Source organism: Fusarium falciforme, chromosome 11 (genome assembly GCF_026873545.1).
Source record: "Fusarium falciforme chromosome 11, complete sequence".
Lineage (NCBI taxonomy): Eukaryota > Fungi > Ascomycota > Sordariomycetes > Hypocreales > Nectriaceae > Fusarium > Fusarium falciforme.
This window is the reverse complement of record NC_070554.1, coordinates 47,376-65,596: the sequence shown is the minus strand read 5'-3', so window position 1 is coordinate 65,596 and position 18,221 is coordinate 47,376. Positions and strand designations below refer to the sequence as shown.

General features: G+C 48.3%; 6 protein-coding genes and 1 pseudogene across 7 annotated transcripts, besides 1 other annotated feature; 4 read left to right on the top strand and 3 right to left on the bottom strand.

Moving 5' to 3' along the window:
• Positions 1 to 1,606: 1,606 nt before the first annotated feature.
• On the top strand, positions 1,607 to 4,205 carry NCS54_01296400 (Zn(2)-C6 fungal-type domain-containing protein; the record flags this gene model as incomplete). Its single annotated transcript, XM_053158182.1, has 7 exons — positions 1,607 to 1,768; positions 1,822 to 2,665; positions 2,720 to 2,831; positions 2,892 to 2,955; positions 3,010 to 3,052; positions 3,100 to 3,529; positions 3,593 to 4,205. 7 exons carry the CDS (start codon positions 1,607 to 1,609, stop codon positions 4,203 to 4,205), a joined length of 2,268 nt encoding a protein of 755 aa, XP_053014157.1.
• A 1,699-nt stretch (positions 4,206 to 5,904) lies between these two features.
• NCS54_01296300 lies at positions 5,905 to 6,622 on the top strand (annotated as a pseudogene). The gene is made up of 2 exons: positions 5,905 to 6,310; positions 6,369 to 6,622.
• Positions 5,905 to 6,622: a sequence feature.
• Positions 6,623 to 7,018: 396 nt separating this feature from the next.
• NCS54_01296200 (Putative serine racemase) lies at positions 7,019 to 7,807 on the bottom strand (the record flags this gene model as incomplete). The annotated part of the gene is made up of 2 exons (XM_053158181.1): positions 7,019 to 7,419; positions 7,483 to 7,807. The coding sequence occupies 2 exons, from the start codon at positions 7,805 to 7,807 to the stop codon at positions 7,019 to 7,021; spliced, it is 726 nt and encodes a 241-aa protein (XP_053014156.1).
• A 2,359-nt stretch (positions 7,808 to 10,166) lies between these two features.
• On the top strand, positions 10,167 to 11,208 carry NCS54_01296100 (NmrA domain-containing protein; the record flags this gene model as incomplete). Its single annotated transcript, XM_053158180.1, has 3 exons — positions 10,167 to 10,271; positions 10,331 to 10,557; positions 10,611 to 11,208. 3 exons carry the CDS (start codon positions 10,167 to 10,169, stop codon positions 11,206 to 11,208), a joined length of 930 nt encoding a protein of 309 aa, XP_053014155.1.
• Positions 11,209 to 11,905: 697 nt separating this feature from the next.
• NCS54_01296000 (Hypothetical protein) lies at positions 11,906 to 13,093 on the bottom strand (the record flags this gene model as incomplete). The annotated part of the gene is made up of 4 exons (XM_053158179.1): positions 11,906 to 12,487; positions 12,540 to 12,623; positions 12,768 to 12,989; positions 13,061 to 13,093. The coding sequence occupies 4 exons, from the start codon at positions 13,091 to 13,093 to the stop codon at positions 11,906 to 11,908; spliced, it is 921 nt and encodes a 306-aa protein (XP_053014154.1).
• Positions 13,094 to 13,830: 737 nt separating this feature from the next.
• NCS54_01295900 (Oxidored-FMN domain-containing protein) lies at positions 13,831 to 15,150 on the bottom strand (the record flags this gene model as incomplete). The annotated part of the gene is made up of 3 exons (XM_053158178.1): positions 13,831 to 13,939; positions 13,996 to 14,939; positions 14,989 to 15,150. The coding sequence occupies 3 exons, from the start codon at positions 15,148 to 15,150 to the stop codon at positions 13,831 to 13,833; spliced, it is 1,215 nt and encodes a 404-aa protein (XP_053014153.1).
• A 326-nt stretch (positions 15,151 to 15,476) lies between these two features.
• NCS54_01295800 (Hypothetical protein) lies at positions 15,477 to 16,233 on the top strand (the record flags this gene model as incomplete). The annotated part of the gene is made up of 3 exons (XM_053158177.1): positions 15,477 to 15,614; positions 15,673 to 15,900; positions 15,952 to 16,233. 3 exons carry the CDS (start codon positions 15,477 to 15,479, stop codon positions 16,231 to 16,233), a joined length of 648 nt encoding a protein of 215 aa, XP_053014152.1.
• Positions 16,234 to 18,221: the final 1,988 nt, after the last annotated feature.

Genomic DNA, 18,221 nt, shown 5'->3' with positions numbered 1-18,221 from the left:
ACCGTAGAAGCTGTTGGCGTGAAGATCAGTTGACTCCTCAAAGTCTGCTGACTCGCCAGGCAACGCTAGGGTGCAGAGGTTGGAAGGGACTTGAAAGAACCCGGTTTCATTAGAGACGGAAAGACGGTTGAGAAAGCCATTCAAGCCCCCTTCATGCTCATGAGCTTAGCATCGTCGGCTTATTCCGAATCTACAGGGTTCCCTGAATCCGGAAGCGGCCCGGCTTGCCCGTGCCATGATCAGGTATTAGCGCATCAACAATACCGAGGGTACGGATAGCTGCTTCGTGGAAGGTGAGAGCTGATGTTGAATTAATTTGCATAAGCGTTTGTAGTGGGCCGTGCCGGTCCTTGATTGATCGGCCAGATCGGTCCTTGGCACCGTGTGCCCCCGTAAACTGTGTATTTCTGCACCCATACTCTCTCCAATATGTTCCCCCATCTACCGTCGAAAGCTGGCCATTATGATACCTGACCAGTTCAGTATCAAAGTCTTTCGTTGCCCTGTTGCTTTTCCCCTTGTCATGCTCCCACATAAGCAGACAACGCCGCTTTTTGTCCGAAAATGGCATTATCACATGCACGGCAGCTATTGTGTAGTCAGTCAGGTAAGATTAGCTCCCCCTTCCCCGCCATTTGGGTGGACATTTACTTGGCCGGCACTTTAGTAGTGGCTTGAGAGTCGGGTAAGGGTGGGCTACCTCAAGCCTCACCAGACACTCCACTGTCCAGTTACCGACTGAGTGGCTTTCCTTCGGCACCTGTGGCACCATTGGCGCTTGTCTGGCTCTGTCACCGGCTTCAGTCCTTCGACCAAGGATCCAAAATGCATCTCCGCGAACTAGAATGCCTGTTAATGTAACGCTGATCAGGGGGTCAAGATTTTAGGTGAGGGTCGTGCACCAGGGCCCTGAGCGTGCGACAAGTCACTTCCGTGATATTTTAATCCAAAGTTAATTTCCATTAGATCCAACAAAACCCTGTAGTATCCCACCATCCTGGTAGTCATGGAAGACTGTTGGGAGCTGCTGCACGCTGGGACCTCTTTTCATGTCGCGTTCGCCAATCGTCCCTCTTCTCCTGGGTTGAGGCGGCACACCGCGTCCTGTAGTCTGCAGCACGCAGCACATCCACTAACTTTCCTTTCTTCTCCATTTGCCGACCATGGCTACGTTAGTCATGGAACCATCAGCGCACCATATTCATTGTCAATTCTCTCATTATACTATAGTGAGACGGATGTGCTCCTTCTTCAACCACCTGCAGCTCCCATGCTATTCCTTTTGCATTTTTTTTTACCGTAACAGCGTCATGACCCTGTCAGAGACTTCGAGCTAGTCGGGATTATCAGACACTTCCCCACCAGACCGCCCACCACTGGAGCGAACTTACACGAGTCAGAACCCCTTTCTGGTTGGAGCTTGTGGCCATGGCGTAACGTCTGTCAATTGGTGCGAAATTCGAATACTCGCCACGTCCCCTACACGTGCATAATCGCCCAGGCACGAATAACCCAGGTCATTTCCTCGTTCCCCAAGGCAGATGATACTCCCAAACCGAACCATCTAGCAACAATCTCAGTGCCAAGCGCCTGGTATTGGCCAACCATGGTTTCCTCGTTCCGTTTGATCCAACCAGCTGTGCAGCAGCCATTGCCTGCCGGTGCTATTGGGGAATCTGGTCATACCAAAGCTTCTTCTGTGAAGCTCGGCAAGAGAATCCACAGCGTCGCGCAGGCCTGTCGGAACTGTCGTCAGAACAAAGTCAAGGTGATTTACCTCGTTCCTTTTTACTTCTAGGGGCTAAACTGACTCTTCTCTAGTGTGATGGACGTCGACCGCAGTGCGGCACCTGTACTTCCAGGCTACGTTCCTGTCGCTACGAATCCAAGGCGAGCATGCCGAGAAGAGCAGCACTGAAGACCCGCCTTGAAGCATTAGAGAAGCTGTTCTCTACTTTACAGGCCAAACCTACCAAGGATGCGAACCTGTTGCTGCAGCAAATTCGCTCTAGCGACGACATAGACGCCTTGCTTGACCTCGAGGATGAGACATCACCACCTAGCCTCAATGGCTCCATCAACACCAGCTCAGGTGTCAGCAGTCTCTCAAGTCCCACAGCCGGCACTATATCTGAAGAGCAGTCGGTCAGATCCTCCCCTTCTCTTGGCCAGAACACAAACCCCTGTTCTCTCCAGGAGTCGGATGTCAGTGACGAAGCCGCTCAAAAATCCAATCTTTCCACCACCGCCCCGACACAAAAGGAACTGTCAATAGATGTGTCTAGGTCCTTGGTTTCACTAGTCATACCAAGCGCCATCACTACGCAAGCAGCGGTTGACAGTTTTTTCAGTTCCAGTGGCCGACTATTTCACGTTTTCTCCCGTGAGCAGATCTTACGTTACCACAAGGATGTCTTTGTGAATGATGGCTGTACTATGGCAAATCAGAAGACGGCCATTTGTTGTCTTGCTGCAGTCGCGGCTGTCGGGGTTCAGTATAACGGTGACGACTTCGACGTTGGTACGGACGGCGTATTTTACGACGTGGCAAGGCACTTCTTTGAGAATCTGGTGGAGGAGCAACCACTCGACGCAATCAAGGCCTGCACGATGCTAGCCATGTACAACATTATGAATAAAGCGACCGTGTCACTCGCTTACCTTGGTTTGTAGCCCCATGCTCTCCTAGTGTGTTCTCGGACTAACTTTGTTGTTGTAGATATTGGTCTAAGCATGTCCAAGAGGCATAGCCTCAACGACAAGTTGTATCATCATCCCAGCCTCTCTCCAGAGGAATGGGCCGACTACCGAAGAGCATGGAGATCTCTGATGTTTCTTTCAAGGCAAGTTTTCCCCTGGCGATCTCGCTGATGTTTACTTACCTTGCCTAGCTGGCTGTCTTCCACTCTCGGATACATCAAAGGTGGTGACATCTCTTTCCGGGAACTGGTTCCGGTATTGCACCAATATCATCCATCTTCAATCAGATAGGCTCTAACGTGATAATAGTTAGTGGAAGTAGAAGGCGACCACTCATCTGAAGTTAGCCACAGTAAGTAAGCTTATGAGCCATATCTTCTCTGTCTCTAACGATCACAGTTGTCCAAATAGAGATGACCAAGATCTCTCTTCTGAACGCCGAAATTCTACGGATGCATCTTTCATCTGAAGAAATGGCCTGCCAAGCAATGGATTCTATCAACAAAGACCTTCAGGACTGGCACGATCTGCTTCCCAGTGAGATGCATCTCCCCAACCTCTGCCGCCAAGATCTTCCTGTCGAAGCTCGGCGGTCCATCTTGGCTACCCATCTCCTCTATCTCGGCACTCGTATGTTGCTGTATCGCCGCATCGCCTCACAATTTGTTTGGCCTTCTCCCACCCGTGAGAGCAACGCTGCGAGGGAGTCGTATGAGGACAATCTTCTCAGCCACGCAGATCAAGCTATTACAGCCGCGAAACAGTCGTCACGTATTCTGGGATTATTGCAAGCGGAAAAGGGAATCTTTAAAAAGTGTTGGCTTATTATGTATGTCTCGGCTTGTCCCCTTAACACATCATCCCATGGATTTGATACTAACGGCGTGTCCAGTTTCCAGTCATACACCTCCTGCGTTGTCCTTCTGCATTGTGTTGCCCAGAAGCAGATACACCACTTTCCTCGGTCCTCGTGGGAAGATGACCTCAAACAGGCTCGCATGTGCCTCGATGTGCTCTCTTTCTGCAGCACTCTTGACTCGGTGGCACTCAAATTTCGAGATTGCGTGGTCCCTATCCACGACAAGCTCACGTCGTACATCTTCCCTCTGTCAAGTGCCGACGCACCCCAGAGCCCGTCGTCTCTCGGTTACATGCTTAAAATTCCGACAACTGCTGATCCCGATCGTGTCAGTCTGTCCTTGAAACTCCTAACAATACTGTGCCAGCCATTCAGCACCATCAATAGCAAGGATGGTCCGGGTGACAGTCCAAGCAAGCTGTGGCCGGCAATTCCAAGGCAGTCAAAGAATCTGCAGCCAGACAAAGAAATGAACTGGAGGGTTGATAGCTCCCCTCCATTTCAGTGGAACCCTCAGAATTTTGGTATTGGCGCATCGGTATTTTTAGAGGGCGATAATCGGTTCATGGGGAGTGATCAGCCGAGCGGATGGACTGGAGTCGGAGACGAGGATGTGTTGGAAGAGCTGTACCTAAGGGTTAGTTGAATGGCATCAATCTAATGGGCTTGTGTTTGTACCTTTATTGCATCAGATAATCGATTGCTATTACGTCTTTCCCGTGGCCTGTTCATAACCCCTCCATGCTGGCATTACGTACTGAGTGTCGTCATGATTAGGTGTGAATCCTTTTGGAGAACCGGGATGAAACCGGTCTCCAAATTCTCGTCGAGTGCCATCAACGGCAAACTCATCCCGATAGCTACGGGCTGAGGAAGTGACTCTTAACACCCACCACGCTGTCGAGAGCTCCACCCTTCTCTGGTGGTGACTTGAGCTGCCTCTTGCTCCTAACTCGACGAATGGTATTGTTGAAAATCTCTATGGCACGCCGTGATAAGTGGTTTTGGGGTGAGTCTTGGGTGTCTCCTAGAAACTGGAGCCGTGTGCAACAGGGAGGCTCGGTCTTGTCTCTCCAAGTAAACGTCGTCGGTCCTGAATCAGTGCTTGTTCTTACTTTCCCCCTCTGGTCCTGTCCTGGCACTGGCGGTGATGGTTTCCGTAGGATTTTACTGCTGATTTTCCTCCAACCGCCACCCTCTTCATCGCTTTGTGGTTCGGGCGAGCCATCGGAGTTCAAAGCCCCAGATAGGATCGAGCCCTCTAGGAGTTCTCGGACGATTTTGACGGCACCGTCCAGTTCCGAGGGATGGGGAGGATGCTGGGAGGACCGAACTTCAACAAGCCGAGCCCGAACGTCACAGGGAAGGTTGAGCTCGCGTTCGCCGTTTGGAAGGATATAGGTCGTGAGCAAGTTCTCCCATTGGTCTTGCAAATAATCGTAATGGCATCTTCTTGATTCTTCGGGTATTCGATCGTTACCGACTATTTCTGCGTGGCAAACTCGGTACCTGGAGGCGTCTTCGAGAAATTGGATGGTTTCCAGGCAATGGCTTCTGGAAAGGTAGGCAATGACATCGCGCAAGGTCCACGGATCTGGAAATAAATCGGAAATGGTGTCATCTAACGATGGCATCATGAACAAACATTGTCGGAACGGCGAGAGCTTGTCATTCACACTGGCGTGTCTTGGGCCCTCCCTAGGTTCTTATACAAATGCAGCAACCTGAGGTGATGGACACACTTTTACTGTTCGTCTCGCCACATGCTAGTCCTGCGGGCTGTGTTCCCCTCATGACCAGAATTTCGGCCAAAACGCTCCAGGTCATTTGATTGGACGTTTGCCCTTCGTCTTCTCGGACGAGAAAACTCCAGCCAGTTTGATTGGATGACCGGGAAAAGCTTAAGCGAGATCGACAAGTCGAGTCATGGATATTCCCACACCACACTGGCTCTGCCGCTATATTCATATCTGCCACACTGCCAAACTCAGTGGGAATTTATTAATGCCCTATCACCGCGAGATGGCAAGCATTCGCCACTCTCGCAGTTATGATTGGTTTAGACCCCTGCTGAAGGCCCAACCCGTGTCTTGGCACAAAACGGAGGTGCCGGGTACCGTCTCGGGTGAGCCTAAGGAGGAAGAGTCGCTCCAGTTCAATTTATAATCAAGCAATTTGTCAAGTCTAATAAACTCAGGGGGAAAGATCTTTTACTGCGGAAACTATAGGCCTAGCTTGTATGAGGCGCTGACAAGTCTTACACATCCCCACGAAGAAAGGCCAAGTATTAGATCGGATCATCGCATTATGGACTGTCGCTGCCAAGGTCAGCTGACGTCAATAGCAACCGTCTTTCAGCATGCATCTGTACTCATCGTGCACACAGATGGTTTGGCCCCCTCGATAGGAATACAAAGTTTACACCGGAGGACTTTGATGCTATTGTGGGCCACTCAACCGCCGTGACTAGTGCAGCAGGCTCGGTCTTCGCCGCCGAGCTCATCGAAGCATACCCCGATGCAAAGATCGTCTTGAATTACCGCAAAGACTTGGACGCGTGGCACCGTAGCGCAAGTAAAACGCTCGCTAACGTGAAACATAACTGGGTCCTTTGGATTCTCTCCTTCCTAAGTTGTCAAGGTTTCTGGGCTTGGCATGTGTACCTCGACTTCATGTGGTCAGGCATATTCCGGGGACTGGACAATGACATCGAGACAGGTGTTGCAAGGAATGGGAAATGGGTCTACAAAGGTCAGTGGATCTGGCACTCTGTCGTGTCCGATGTGACGAGCTGACATTGACCAACTAGAACATTGCAACATGATTCGTGGACTTGTCCCCAAGGAAAGGTTGCTGGAGTGGACTGTCGAGGATGGTTGGGAACCGCTCTGTGAGTTCCTTGGTAAACCGGTTCCTGGCGAACCATTTCCTCACACCAACACGGCTGCTGGATGGGTTAATCATGAAGACAAGATTGCTAAGATGTACATGATGGAGGAACTGCAGACCATTGTTGTTCTGTCAGCAATCTTAGTTGGCACTGGTTACCTATTGACGCCATGATACTTGGATATGTTTCATTGAATCATTGTGTTCTCCTGGATGGAAAGATGACCTGGAAGATATGGGTTTGATCATGGCCTAGAAAGTGCGTCCATTCAGAGGGTACTATGAGCTAGAAAACAGTTTCGCCATCCCCTCCGCATTGATGTTCCCTCCGCTCATTATGATGCCTATGTCCCAACCCTGATCGCCAGCCTCCCTCGCCACCATAGATCTAAAATCTTCGTTGAACAAAACGACCGCCAATGGAACTGTGGCGGACGGCTCGACCCAGATCTTGTGTCTTTCTAACATGAGCTTAGTAGCTTCGACGATTTCCTCGTCTGACAGCATACATCCCATTGACTAATATACGTTCATAGATGATGCTCCAGGGATGCGAGCTTACGGTTCCAATCAACCCATCAGCGATAGTTCTGGTGCTGACCTCTGTGATTCTTGTGCCAGAATAGTATCCTCGCAGCTAAGAGCAGTGCCAGAAAGCAGACCTCCGCCGCTGCAAGGGGAAAGAATGGCATCAAGGTCCTTGACCTGCTGTTGAAACTCGAGACCTGCCGTTGCCTGGCCGAGGATGATATCCGGATGGTTATGAGGCGGCACAAGGCGGGCGCCAGTGTCATTCACGACTTTAGCCGCGACCACCTCTCGATCTTCAAATTGAGGGCCAGAGAAGATGAACTCTGCGCCGTATCCCTTGGTGGCTGCAATCTTGTTCGGCCATGTGGTGCCGGGCATAACAATGTAAGATTTGATGCCTTTGTCGGTCGCAGCGAGAGCTAATGCTTGAGCGTGGTTGCCTGGGTGTCTCGGCGTCAGATCTTGGATCAAATGTCGATATTTAAGTGGGAATGGAGACTCACCAGAACTGAATCCTACAACGCCCTTTTCTTTTTCGCCATTCTCTATCCACCCTGGCTCTTGCAGAAGTCTTTCTATAGCGTGGAAAGCACCTCGGGCCTTGAAGGCACCCATGCGCTGCATATTCTCGCACTTGAAATGGAGTCTGACGACAGGCTTTGCGGGGCTAGAACCGTTAATCGAAGCAGATTCCCTTGGTGTAGATGCCATCTTGTTCAGGGTCTTGCTTGCGATGACTGGGGTTCGATGGATGTGGGTTTCGATAAGCTTGTGCGCCTCGAGGACTGCGCCTCTGGTCAAAGGGGGACATGTCTCCAGATTGGCCATGGTTGATTCTGGATGAGATGGCTGCAACAAAAGTGAATATTATGATAGATGCTTGTAGCAGCCAGGACTTCGTTCCGTGATCAACAGAGGTTTATAGCTGGCGTCACTGGACGACAGCCCATTGGTCACTCCGATCTCGGTCCAGAGATCGAGCTTTGTCGCCTGCCCGTAGCCGAGGTGCGAGATCTGGGGAAGGGTCATCTCATGCGGAGGCTAGGTTGGGCGCGACTGCGGGAGTGCTGTAGCTGAGCCATGTAAGTGAAATATATGAGCCCCCTGCTGCTACAATGCACTCTAGAGGCCTAATCAGGGAGCCACGATGGATGTCGGATTTGAGAGACAAGGGGAAAAGGGTCAAAGAAACACCCTTGAGCAACGTCTTGGGTCTAGGTTTAACTCTCAACGAGCCACTTTTGATGCTGAAGCCGTCAAGTATGACCTCTGTCTACAAAGCTCACTCTGCTATTCAACAAATTTTCACCTCGTGTAGCTGCTTAGAGCGGACAGTTTAGAGGTCCGAAGCTGGCTGTTGTAGGTTCGGCAATCCTACCCAGAGCTAGCACTTGCCACGATTGCCCCAGCCCGATCCCGGCTTGCTTATCCGAGGGCAACTGAACTTCCGACTGTTCCAGGCCGTCCATGATTTCTTTCGTCATGGATAGTATCTCGGAAATCTCCAGGGGCTAGGACACTTGCATGCGAGCCTGGGGAAGCCCCAGCCGATAATCATGGTGTGAGAAACTGGGTGCGGGGTGACACTTGAGTCAGGGGTCGCGGGCAGCCTCTGCATCGCGTCGTGATATGGCCGCCACGGATATAAAAGCCAGTCATACCACTGCGATGGATTATTCTCAATCTGCCCTCTCTCCTATCCTACCAGCTCAAGCTGATACTTTCTACCTGGCTTGATTCACGTGTGGCCATTTCGTCAGATCTTGTGTATCCATCTCCTGGTTACCCAGCATGGCGGGTGTCGTCGACATCGAGAAGCTGGAGGAAAATGACCTCAAGCGCGAGTTCTCTGCCCAGCCGGGAGAGACTGTGGAGCAAAATGAACCGAAGCGAGAATTCAAACCCAGACAAGTCTTTATGTTCTCCATTGCCTGCGCCATCGGCACGGGCTTAGTTATTGGCTCTGGCACTGCACTTGCGAGAGGCGGGCCTGCCAGTCTCCTTATTGGCTATGTTTTGATGGGTACTGCAGTCTTATTTGTGATGACTGCCTTTGGAGAGATGACTGCGTTCCTCTCAATGCACAAAGCCATCGGAGGTTATGCTAGCCGCTTGGTTGGCCCAGCCTTTGGGCAAGTCTCCTCCCTGCTCGTCTTGAGCAAACTTACTTATATAGTTCAGGTTCGCTACTGGTTGGAACTATTTCTTCAAGTATATTGTTGCTACGCCAACGAATCTGCTCACACAGACCGTTCGCTGGCCGGTACCGGAAGAAGACGCCCTCAATTTCTCGAGGCGGATGTTATACCAGTCCAGCCCTTTCCTCGCCATCGCCACAACTCCCTGCTCTACCTCCCCAAGCCGCGCTCAGTGCAGGCCTTGACGTCCGCATTCCCCACAAGCGACCTCGTCGAGAAAACAGATGGCCTTGTCAACCGCTATGAAGTTGATCTGTCTGAGGAGAATTTGACTAAGCGGCTCCACCGGCTCGGGTTAGTATACCGAGTCGATACAGTAGCACCAATGGGGTTTTACTTGACGTCTTGGCCTGGTCGCGACGGGATCCCGGACTTTATGAACACCCCGACATGGGTCGTACTGCTTTTCACTGTATACGATTTATAGATAACTTGAAAAAGTTCTGGATAAGAGCCCATAACTCTCGGCTCTAATGCTATTAGCCGTGATTAGTGGCTGCTCACCTAGTGACAAAAACCCTTAAAGCAAAACGATTGAGGGTGGGCGTTGATCTACTTGAAGCTTCTTGTAGTAGGTAGATATATCGTAGCTGACATTCTAAATACGTTGCGGCGACTGCTACCTCAATAAAAGGTTGGTCCGGGGTATGTCTCAAATAGTCCGCCACCCGTCTGTGAAACCAGTTCAAAACCAATGCGGGGGTATCGGACCCCGTCCTTTATAACCTCTCGGCGGCCGACGTGTCCGTGAGTGCGAATTCGACCCATCCTGCGGATCCCGCGGACTTTGGGGGCTCTGAGGTCCGCAGCCTACCTAAACTGAACTCCGCAGGTTGACTCTTTGTAGACATCTATCGAATATAAAACTCCTGAGTTTTCCTATGTTCACATTGTCTTTCATCTAACCCTCTACGCTATCACAGCAATACCTCCCTCCATCTCAACAGTTCTTATCACCCTGATACTACACATTGGCCCCCAAGCCCAAAATGGCCATCCTTGCAGTTGCTGGTGGGACAGGTGATGTTGGTCGAACACTCGTCGAGGAACTTGTCCAGTCGGGCAAGCATAAAGTCATTGTGCTCTGCAGAAAGGTTAGTGGACAATGGTATTGGTCAGATCCAGAATTCAGATAGCTAAGCCCCTAGACAAGACTCCCGCGGCAGCCATCTCAGGTGCAGAGTACGCCGAGACCGATTATGACGATATCGAGGGCACGGCAAAGATGTTGGATAGTAACATGGTTGACACGGTCATTTCTGCCCTGACTATCGTGGGTCCCAGTGCCCAGGCCCAACTCAACCTGATTGCGGCGGCCGACAAGTCCTCCACAACTCACAGATTTATCCCCAGCGAATACGCAGGCTACGTGCCCAAGGGGTAAGTTGGACCAGCTTTTGAGTTGATCTAGTCAACTGACATGGCGATTTTAGAGATGAAGCCGCCTTGAGCAACCCTATGACTAGTCCACTAGTTCATGCCGCGGAGGCACTCGATAAGTCGAGTCTCAAGTACACCCGTATCGCAATCGGAATGTTTATGGACTACATGGGACTCCCTCATATCCCCAGCCACCTTCGAAACTTCCCATGGGCATTCGACTTCCCATCACGCCGTGCTGTCGTTTCAGGAACGGGTAACGAACTCATCACCATGACCTACTCGAAGGACCTCGCACGTTTCGTGGCTCGTCTCGTCGACGAAGATGAATGGCCTGAGTACAGCTTTATTAGTGGCTCCGACGTTACTCAAAACCAGATCGTGGCTATCGCGGAGAAGGCCATTGGCGATAAACTAGCCGTGACCTATGACACCCTGGAGGAGCTTAAAGCGGGAAAGGCCACTGTGCTATTCCCAGATGAAGAGTCCTACGGGGGTATGGATACTATGGGAATGATGGCTATGCTAGGAGCTTCCATAGTCGAGGGAGAGATGCAACTTCCAAAGGAGGGTCGCCTGAATGATAGGTTCCCGGAGGTCCAAACCACGAGTATTGATGATCTTATTACCCGTACCTGGACCGGCAAATAAGCTATGTCTAGATACACGAGTAGCCATAATATGGTTGTCACCTACGTTTAGGCTTGGCCGACCGCGAGCCTTGGTGAGGTTTCCTGAGTTTAGGATAATAACCTTCAGTCTCATCCCCTATTGTCGGGCTTGGGGATCGGCCAGTCTTTACTTATCACCAACATTAATAATTTTATACTGATGCAAACTGAGCCTCGTACAGCTAGGTAGACTTAGCAAAAACCGTATGATCTTTGTTGACTCGTCGTTGCTGCAAGACACCATTTTCATCCTAAGACCACTTCATTTGGGACGAATATGAAAAGCCCTTCGGACCATCGATTGGATTTATCAAATGTCACATGGAAACATCAGGCGTATGACTATTGATATAGCTTAGTTCAAAGCATATCGGCGCAAAGATCTAAGCCCGCCCTTATCAGCCCCATAATCTCAAATACATGCGCACCCTTGAAAGTATGGGCCCAAAGACGAGCCTGGTGAAAATCATGATCCTTAGAGCCGGCTTGCAAACTTCCTGATATTAAAATACACTACGTGAATATTATAAACATTCCCGCGATAGATACTTCAACACAGACTTGTCTTGAAACTTAATCGAGGCGAACAGACCTAGACTAGTTGATTCTTTCGTGACACAAGACAATCACCATTGCAGTGAGGTCAAACCGGGTTGCGCTATAACGCCCCGATGCATTCAATATATGGTAACGACTAACCGCCCATCAAAGTCGTGTGCTGCCACCTTGTCATAGATAACTTCTCCCTCCTCTAGCTTGAGTACTGTGAGATGGCTATGCACACCCTCTCGTCTAATCACCTCAAGCATCTTCTGAGCCTCGTCCACGCTTGTGAAGATGGATCCCTTGACAACAATCTTCCTAAACACGAGGTTAAAGGCATCAAACTTGTAGCGCTGCTCAGGCAGGCCCAGCACGACACAAACACCTCTGAGCCGCAACTGATGAAGGGCCCAGTCGCTTGCCTCCACATCGTCGGTGCATACAACGGCGCCGTATAGCCCAATATCTCTGGTCAAGTCTGATATCTGCTTAGCCGCTTCTTCGTCACCGAATTTGACGATCGCATCAGGCTTGAGATGAGAGGGCACTTCGGAGGCCAATCTTAGGCCGATATCACGGTTGTCGACTGCAACGACCTGATACCCGACCGCCTTTGCGAACTGGATTGCAAGAAGCCCTAGGCCGCCGATTCCGACGATTCCGGTTGAGCCCCCCTTCTTCAGGCCCATCTGCTTAATGGTATTCCATACCGTCACCTAATGAAGACATGGTAAGCACACTTCTAGCATTCTTCTCAATCTGACTTACTCCCGCGCACATCAATGGAGCTGCCTGTTCAAAGGATACGGTATCCGGGATTGTGACAAGGGTATCTTCAGGAGCCACCATATACTAGGCGAACCCTCCGTCTGCGCCCAGGATCCCGGCCATGGTAATATCCTTGCAAAATCGAGGATCAAGGGACCCGAGATCCTCCAGAGCCCATCTGCAGCCGCTGCAGGAACCACAAGGGTTTCTAAAGTTTAGCACACCCACTCTATCCCCAACCTTCCAGTCTCCCCTGACGCCCTCGCCGAGTGCCGCAACTGTCCCAGTTGGCTCATGCGATCCGGTGACGGGCAATTTGGTCTTGTAGACACCTTGGATAACCTGGAAGTCAGTGTGACAGAAGCTAGATGCCGCGATTCTCACGAGGACCTCTCCCGTTTGTGGGATTGGGACAGGCACGTCGTCACGAATGACATAGCTCTGGTTGTACTAATAATCCTGTAAGCCGAGATTTCCTACCAAATGCTGCTTCTCCACAACTGGATTTCAGAACGTCTTACTTCCTGGAGTCGCAGCGCGACGCCGCCGAGCAGGACTACACAGATTTCCACGCCATGATGAAGTTTGACGGTGAATGGAAGATCATTGCCAAGATCTTTCACACCTACGAGTCATGAAGGGTTGTTTTTGGAGATGAACTGGGGGAGGGGTTGGAACGGACACATACGCTCGCTACGACGACAGCGCACGGAGAAAGAAGAGCAAGATGTTTATAACTGAATACATTGCCTGTCCTAAATACTTACTGGTGAGCTTCGACTGTGATACACTCCTGGGATATAAAGATTTGACCATATATCGAGTTAGGATTTCCATGGAGAGAGAGGAGCCGCATAGGTGTTCAATGACAGCAGTGCAACAGTACTACCAAAAGTGCTAAGGTATGCTTATACATGTTCTTCAACATGTGAACCCAATCATGAGGCAACTAGGGTTGACATCGCATCCAACTTGAGCAGTTACTTAAGGGAGTAACTTGGGTATCAAGCTGAGAATAACACATGTCAAGAAGTATCGGGAAGACACATCGACAAGCATATATGGCTGAATCCTAGCCACGAGCCATTCTTAAACTTATTCTTGAGGTCCAAGATATCAATTCATGCCCGTGGAATTGGCCAAGATGCCTCGATCACGCGTACAACTGGTCCCGCATGCACGCTTCAAAGGACATGATGTTGGATATTTACACTTGGCACGACAAGGGCAACTCTCTATCTCGTCATTCACCCAACTCTTCTCAAGCGTTTATATGTATTGAATGAACTCTCTAATCGTGAATCAAGCTTAGTCTGTCTTGAGTTGTCAAGTGTGTCGGAATGATGGCTCTCCCTGCCCAGTTCAGGTATCCGTCCCTCTTATCATTGTTTCTCCATTTGCTGTTATTACTGTCAGCATGAAACGCATTTGAAAATCAGGTTTCTATTTGACTTACTACCACCAATGCTCGTCACCTGGTTGTTCCTGATACAACGCGTCCGCTTGGCCCAGCTGCAATTTCTCGACGTAATCCGGGTTGTAGAGAAGAGGTCTCCCTATCACTGCAGCATCCATGTATCCCTTCTGGATCCAGTCGTTGGCCTCCTCGGGGGTGAAGGCCGTGTTGCCAAACAGAAGCGTGTTGGCTAGGATCGGCCGCAGGGCAGCGATAGGATCCCACTGGACGCCGCGAGGCTTGCCCTCGATCATCAAGTCGTAAGACGCCCACCATCGCATGACCTGGACATAAGCGAGCCCGAGCTTATCAAGCTCAGCGCAGAACCCGCCGTAGGTGGCGAGGGCGGCATCGGGGGACGGATTTCCTTCAAGGTCCATCTCGTCCATGTCGTTGTAGCCGCCGCAGGGAGCAATCTTGACTCCGATCCGGTTCCAGGGGAAGTGTTCGTTCATCTTTGCCAGACATGCCAACGAAAAGCGCATCCTGTTCTCAAGGGGGCCACCCCATTCATCTTCGCGGCGGTTGCTGTGGGATTCCAGGAACTGCATGGGCAAGTAGCCATTGGCGTTGTGAATTTCCACACCGTGAAAGCCAGCCTCTTTTGCCAATCGTGACGCGTTGCCGTACAGTTCTATGATGGTCCTGGGGTCCTCAATTGCAGTGGGAACAACGTAACCAGGTCCTCCGGGCACATTGCGGAACTTGCCTCCCCTTGCAGCGACTGCGGATGGGCCCGGCACAGGTTGGCCTGACTCTCGCTGAACTCGTGTCCCAGGATGTGCTACTCTGCCAACATGATGAAGCTGGCAGAAGATGATTCCGCCTTTTGCGTGCACGGCGTCTGTGACCTTCTTCCAACCCTGGACATGTTGTTGGGAGTAGATGCCGGGCATGAATGTCCACTCAACACCTTGCGGGCAGATCAATGCCGCTTCTGAGATCTGGTTGAGCAGTAAGCATATCTCCAAAGAATATGAGCTGAATTCCTACTATCAAGCCAGTTCCTGCTCGCTCAGCATAGTATGGGACATGGAGGTTCTCGCGGGGAACACTGTCACGATTCCGTGTCAAGGATGCCATGACCACTCGGTTCTTAAGCTGGAGATCCCCCATTTTCAGGGGACTCAACAGGTGTTGGAATTGCCCAGCCATGGTTACAGGGTGTTGGGAGAGAGAGTGCAATTCGCAGCGGATAGGTTAGGCGATGCAATCTCTTCTGTCATGTCCTAACACAAATACAAATACCTCGAAACATCCCCATCGCTAGAGATGAGCTACAGGCTTTGCAAAAGATCTTTGAATTCTTTCTCCAACCTGTCCAGAGTGGATGGGGCGGCTTTGTCAGCGCCGAATAACTTCTCCAACACCAACCTGGGGCTAGTGGTGGGGGGCAGAAAAGTAGCGCCGTTGGCGCGTGTCTAAATCTGCCGTCTCTCCCCACGACTGCCTAATGTAAACCATCAGCAGCCCTGTCCAATATGCGTTCGTTGAGTTATCAGTCCCTGCAAGACTTTACTGGCCTTCAAGCCGTTCGGGAAGCGGTGGCAAGCGGCGATCCGGGCATCCTCGTCCTTGACCTTCCTCTCTTGCAAGGCGATGCATCACTCAAGACCTTGGTAAGTTAAGCATATAATTAAATCATCTGTACATAACTGATAATATTCATATCTATAGCCGCACGGGCTGGTGCTACAAAAGCATGGCGCCCCGAGCTCTGCGTCCGTCACTGTGATGGAGAAACTACACAAGTTCTCTCATGTTATCTTCAAAAACCTCAGTCATGCCGTCGAGCTACCGTGGGAGAAGTATCTTGGCGAAATGCACGAGTTCACTGCCCCAGGTAATGATGAGTTACGAACCGTGTCACTTGATGAGCCACTAGCAAATGAATGGTCTACCTTGGTGAGTGTCCAGTTCCAAGACATGATGATGCTTGGCTTACTTATCTACCAGACCATTGTTTTAAATGCATCACATCCCCAGCAGGCTCTTGTTCTTTTCGGTGCGGCATTGGCTACCTTCACCGAAGGAATGACATCGAAGTCTCCCGGGCCTGCGATCGACGTTGGCGAGCTTGCTGGGCTGATTGGCAAACCAGAGGGAGACTGGATTGTGTATTATGTGAGGCCGAACGAGGACGTCTTTTATACCAGAACAGCTGGTGCACTCATGACACCGTTAAGCACAATTGAGTATCAGCAGAGGAAACGAATCAAGGACACCAAGATTGTATGACTCAAGAGATTACTAGTTCAATGATGAGGAACGAAGAGTTAGATGAACACAATAGGTTTTCTCTGTGATCCGTAATGTAGGAAAATTATGCCTCCACGTACGACAAGTGTATGCTGCTTGTTCCTAGCAAGCTGTCTCTTCCCCAGGCCCCCGGGGTTGTCTGTACGAATCTGCACCCCAAGCTATTAATAATATATTTAATTAAGCTAAGGCTACCCTTATATATATATCCTATTAGTTATATTACTAGTTATTAAGCTATTAGTAAGAGATATTTTATAATTACTTATTTTATATTTTGCTATAATATATTAGGGAGAAATATAAGTTAAGATAAAAGTACTTTACTTATTACCTCTTTTAGGCCTTTATATTAAAGCTATAATAGCACTAAGAGGTTTATAATATGCCGCTATATATAGATATGATTATAATAATATAGTACATCCTAGACCTTATATTATAATTAAAGGAGGAGGAGGAGGAAGAGGAGGAAGCGAAGGAAGAGGAAGAGGAAGAGGAAAAGGGAGAGGCCTATGGCGGTTAAAGTAACTAGGGGGAAGGCAGCGAGGGCAAAGAAGAAGATAAGGCAGAGGCAGATAGCTATAATAAGAGTAATAGCAAAGAATAGAATCATAACTATAATAGGGCTAGAGAGGAAGATAATAATAAAGGAAAAGATAAGTAAGACTATGCCCCGGGATAATATACTTTTTGTATCTCTTATAGTATAAGGCTTAAGCTCTTAGAGGCTTTATTTTAGCTCTTAATAATATTTTAGATATACTAATACTAAGCTAAGGTTATAGCCTCCTTAGCACTAATATACTTTATAGCTATTATAGGGATTTATTTATGCTCTCTCGCCTATTAAAGCATATATTCCTTAATACTAGGTTTTACTACTCTTATATAGATAAGGTAGTTATTCTTTCTTAAATATAGCCTACCGCTATATAGCTATATTACCCTTATATAGATCTAACTAGCCTAAGATATTTACCTCTTATAGCTAGAATATCTTAAGGTAATCTAGATAAAGTATATACTTAGAGGTTATTATTTACCTTTTAGTAAGATTTTAGAGCTAAAAGCTTTTATAAAGAGTATTATTAAGTAAGAAAAGTCTATAAGTAACCTAACCTAGGCCTAAAATAGCTAATTATTTATTATTAATAATAATAAGGTAATAAAGCTCTTTAACTTCTATATAGCTTATTATACTACTACTATATAAGTATAAGAATAAATTAATAAGATAATATTAAGGTAAAAGCTAATAATAGATCTTTTTATAATTTATAATAACTTAACTTATTAGCTACTTAGTTAATACTTCCTTAAGAAGCTAAAGAATAGGCTAATAGGCTTTTATAAGGCAATAGTATACTATATATAATTATCTTCTTTTTACAGCTAGGCCCTTACTAAGAGTAGCTACTAATTACCTAGCTCCTACTAGGTATACTTAGATATAAGTATTAAGCTTAATATAATAATCTTTACTATGCTTTACTTAACTATAGGGCTACTTAGCTAGGGCATTAAAGTAATAAATATCTAGCTTTAAAATATAAAGCTAGTAATTAAAAATACCTTTATTTGCGAGGGATAAATTCTTATTATTATTAATTATAATAAAGCTTAGGCCTTAAATAATTATACCTTTTATATTATATATTACGTTTTAAATAATCTAAGCTTATATATATTTACTTACCTCGCTTATATCTAGCTATTCCTTAATTTCCTAGCTAATTAGCTTTAATTATTATAATACCTTAGTATTAAGTTTTTTTTCTTAGACTTAGATCTAAATCTAAAATATATAAAGAGGCACTTAACTCTTATATAAGTAATAAAAGCCCTTTAGAGCCTAACTTAATATTTATAGATATTATAAATATTATTACTCTATTAATAAGTAATACTTATTATTACTAAGCGGTATATAAGCGACCTTATAATAAAGAAGAACTTGTATTATC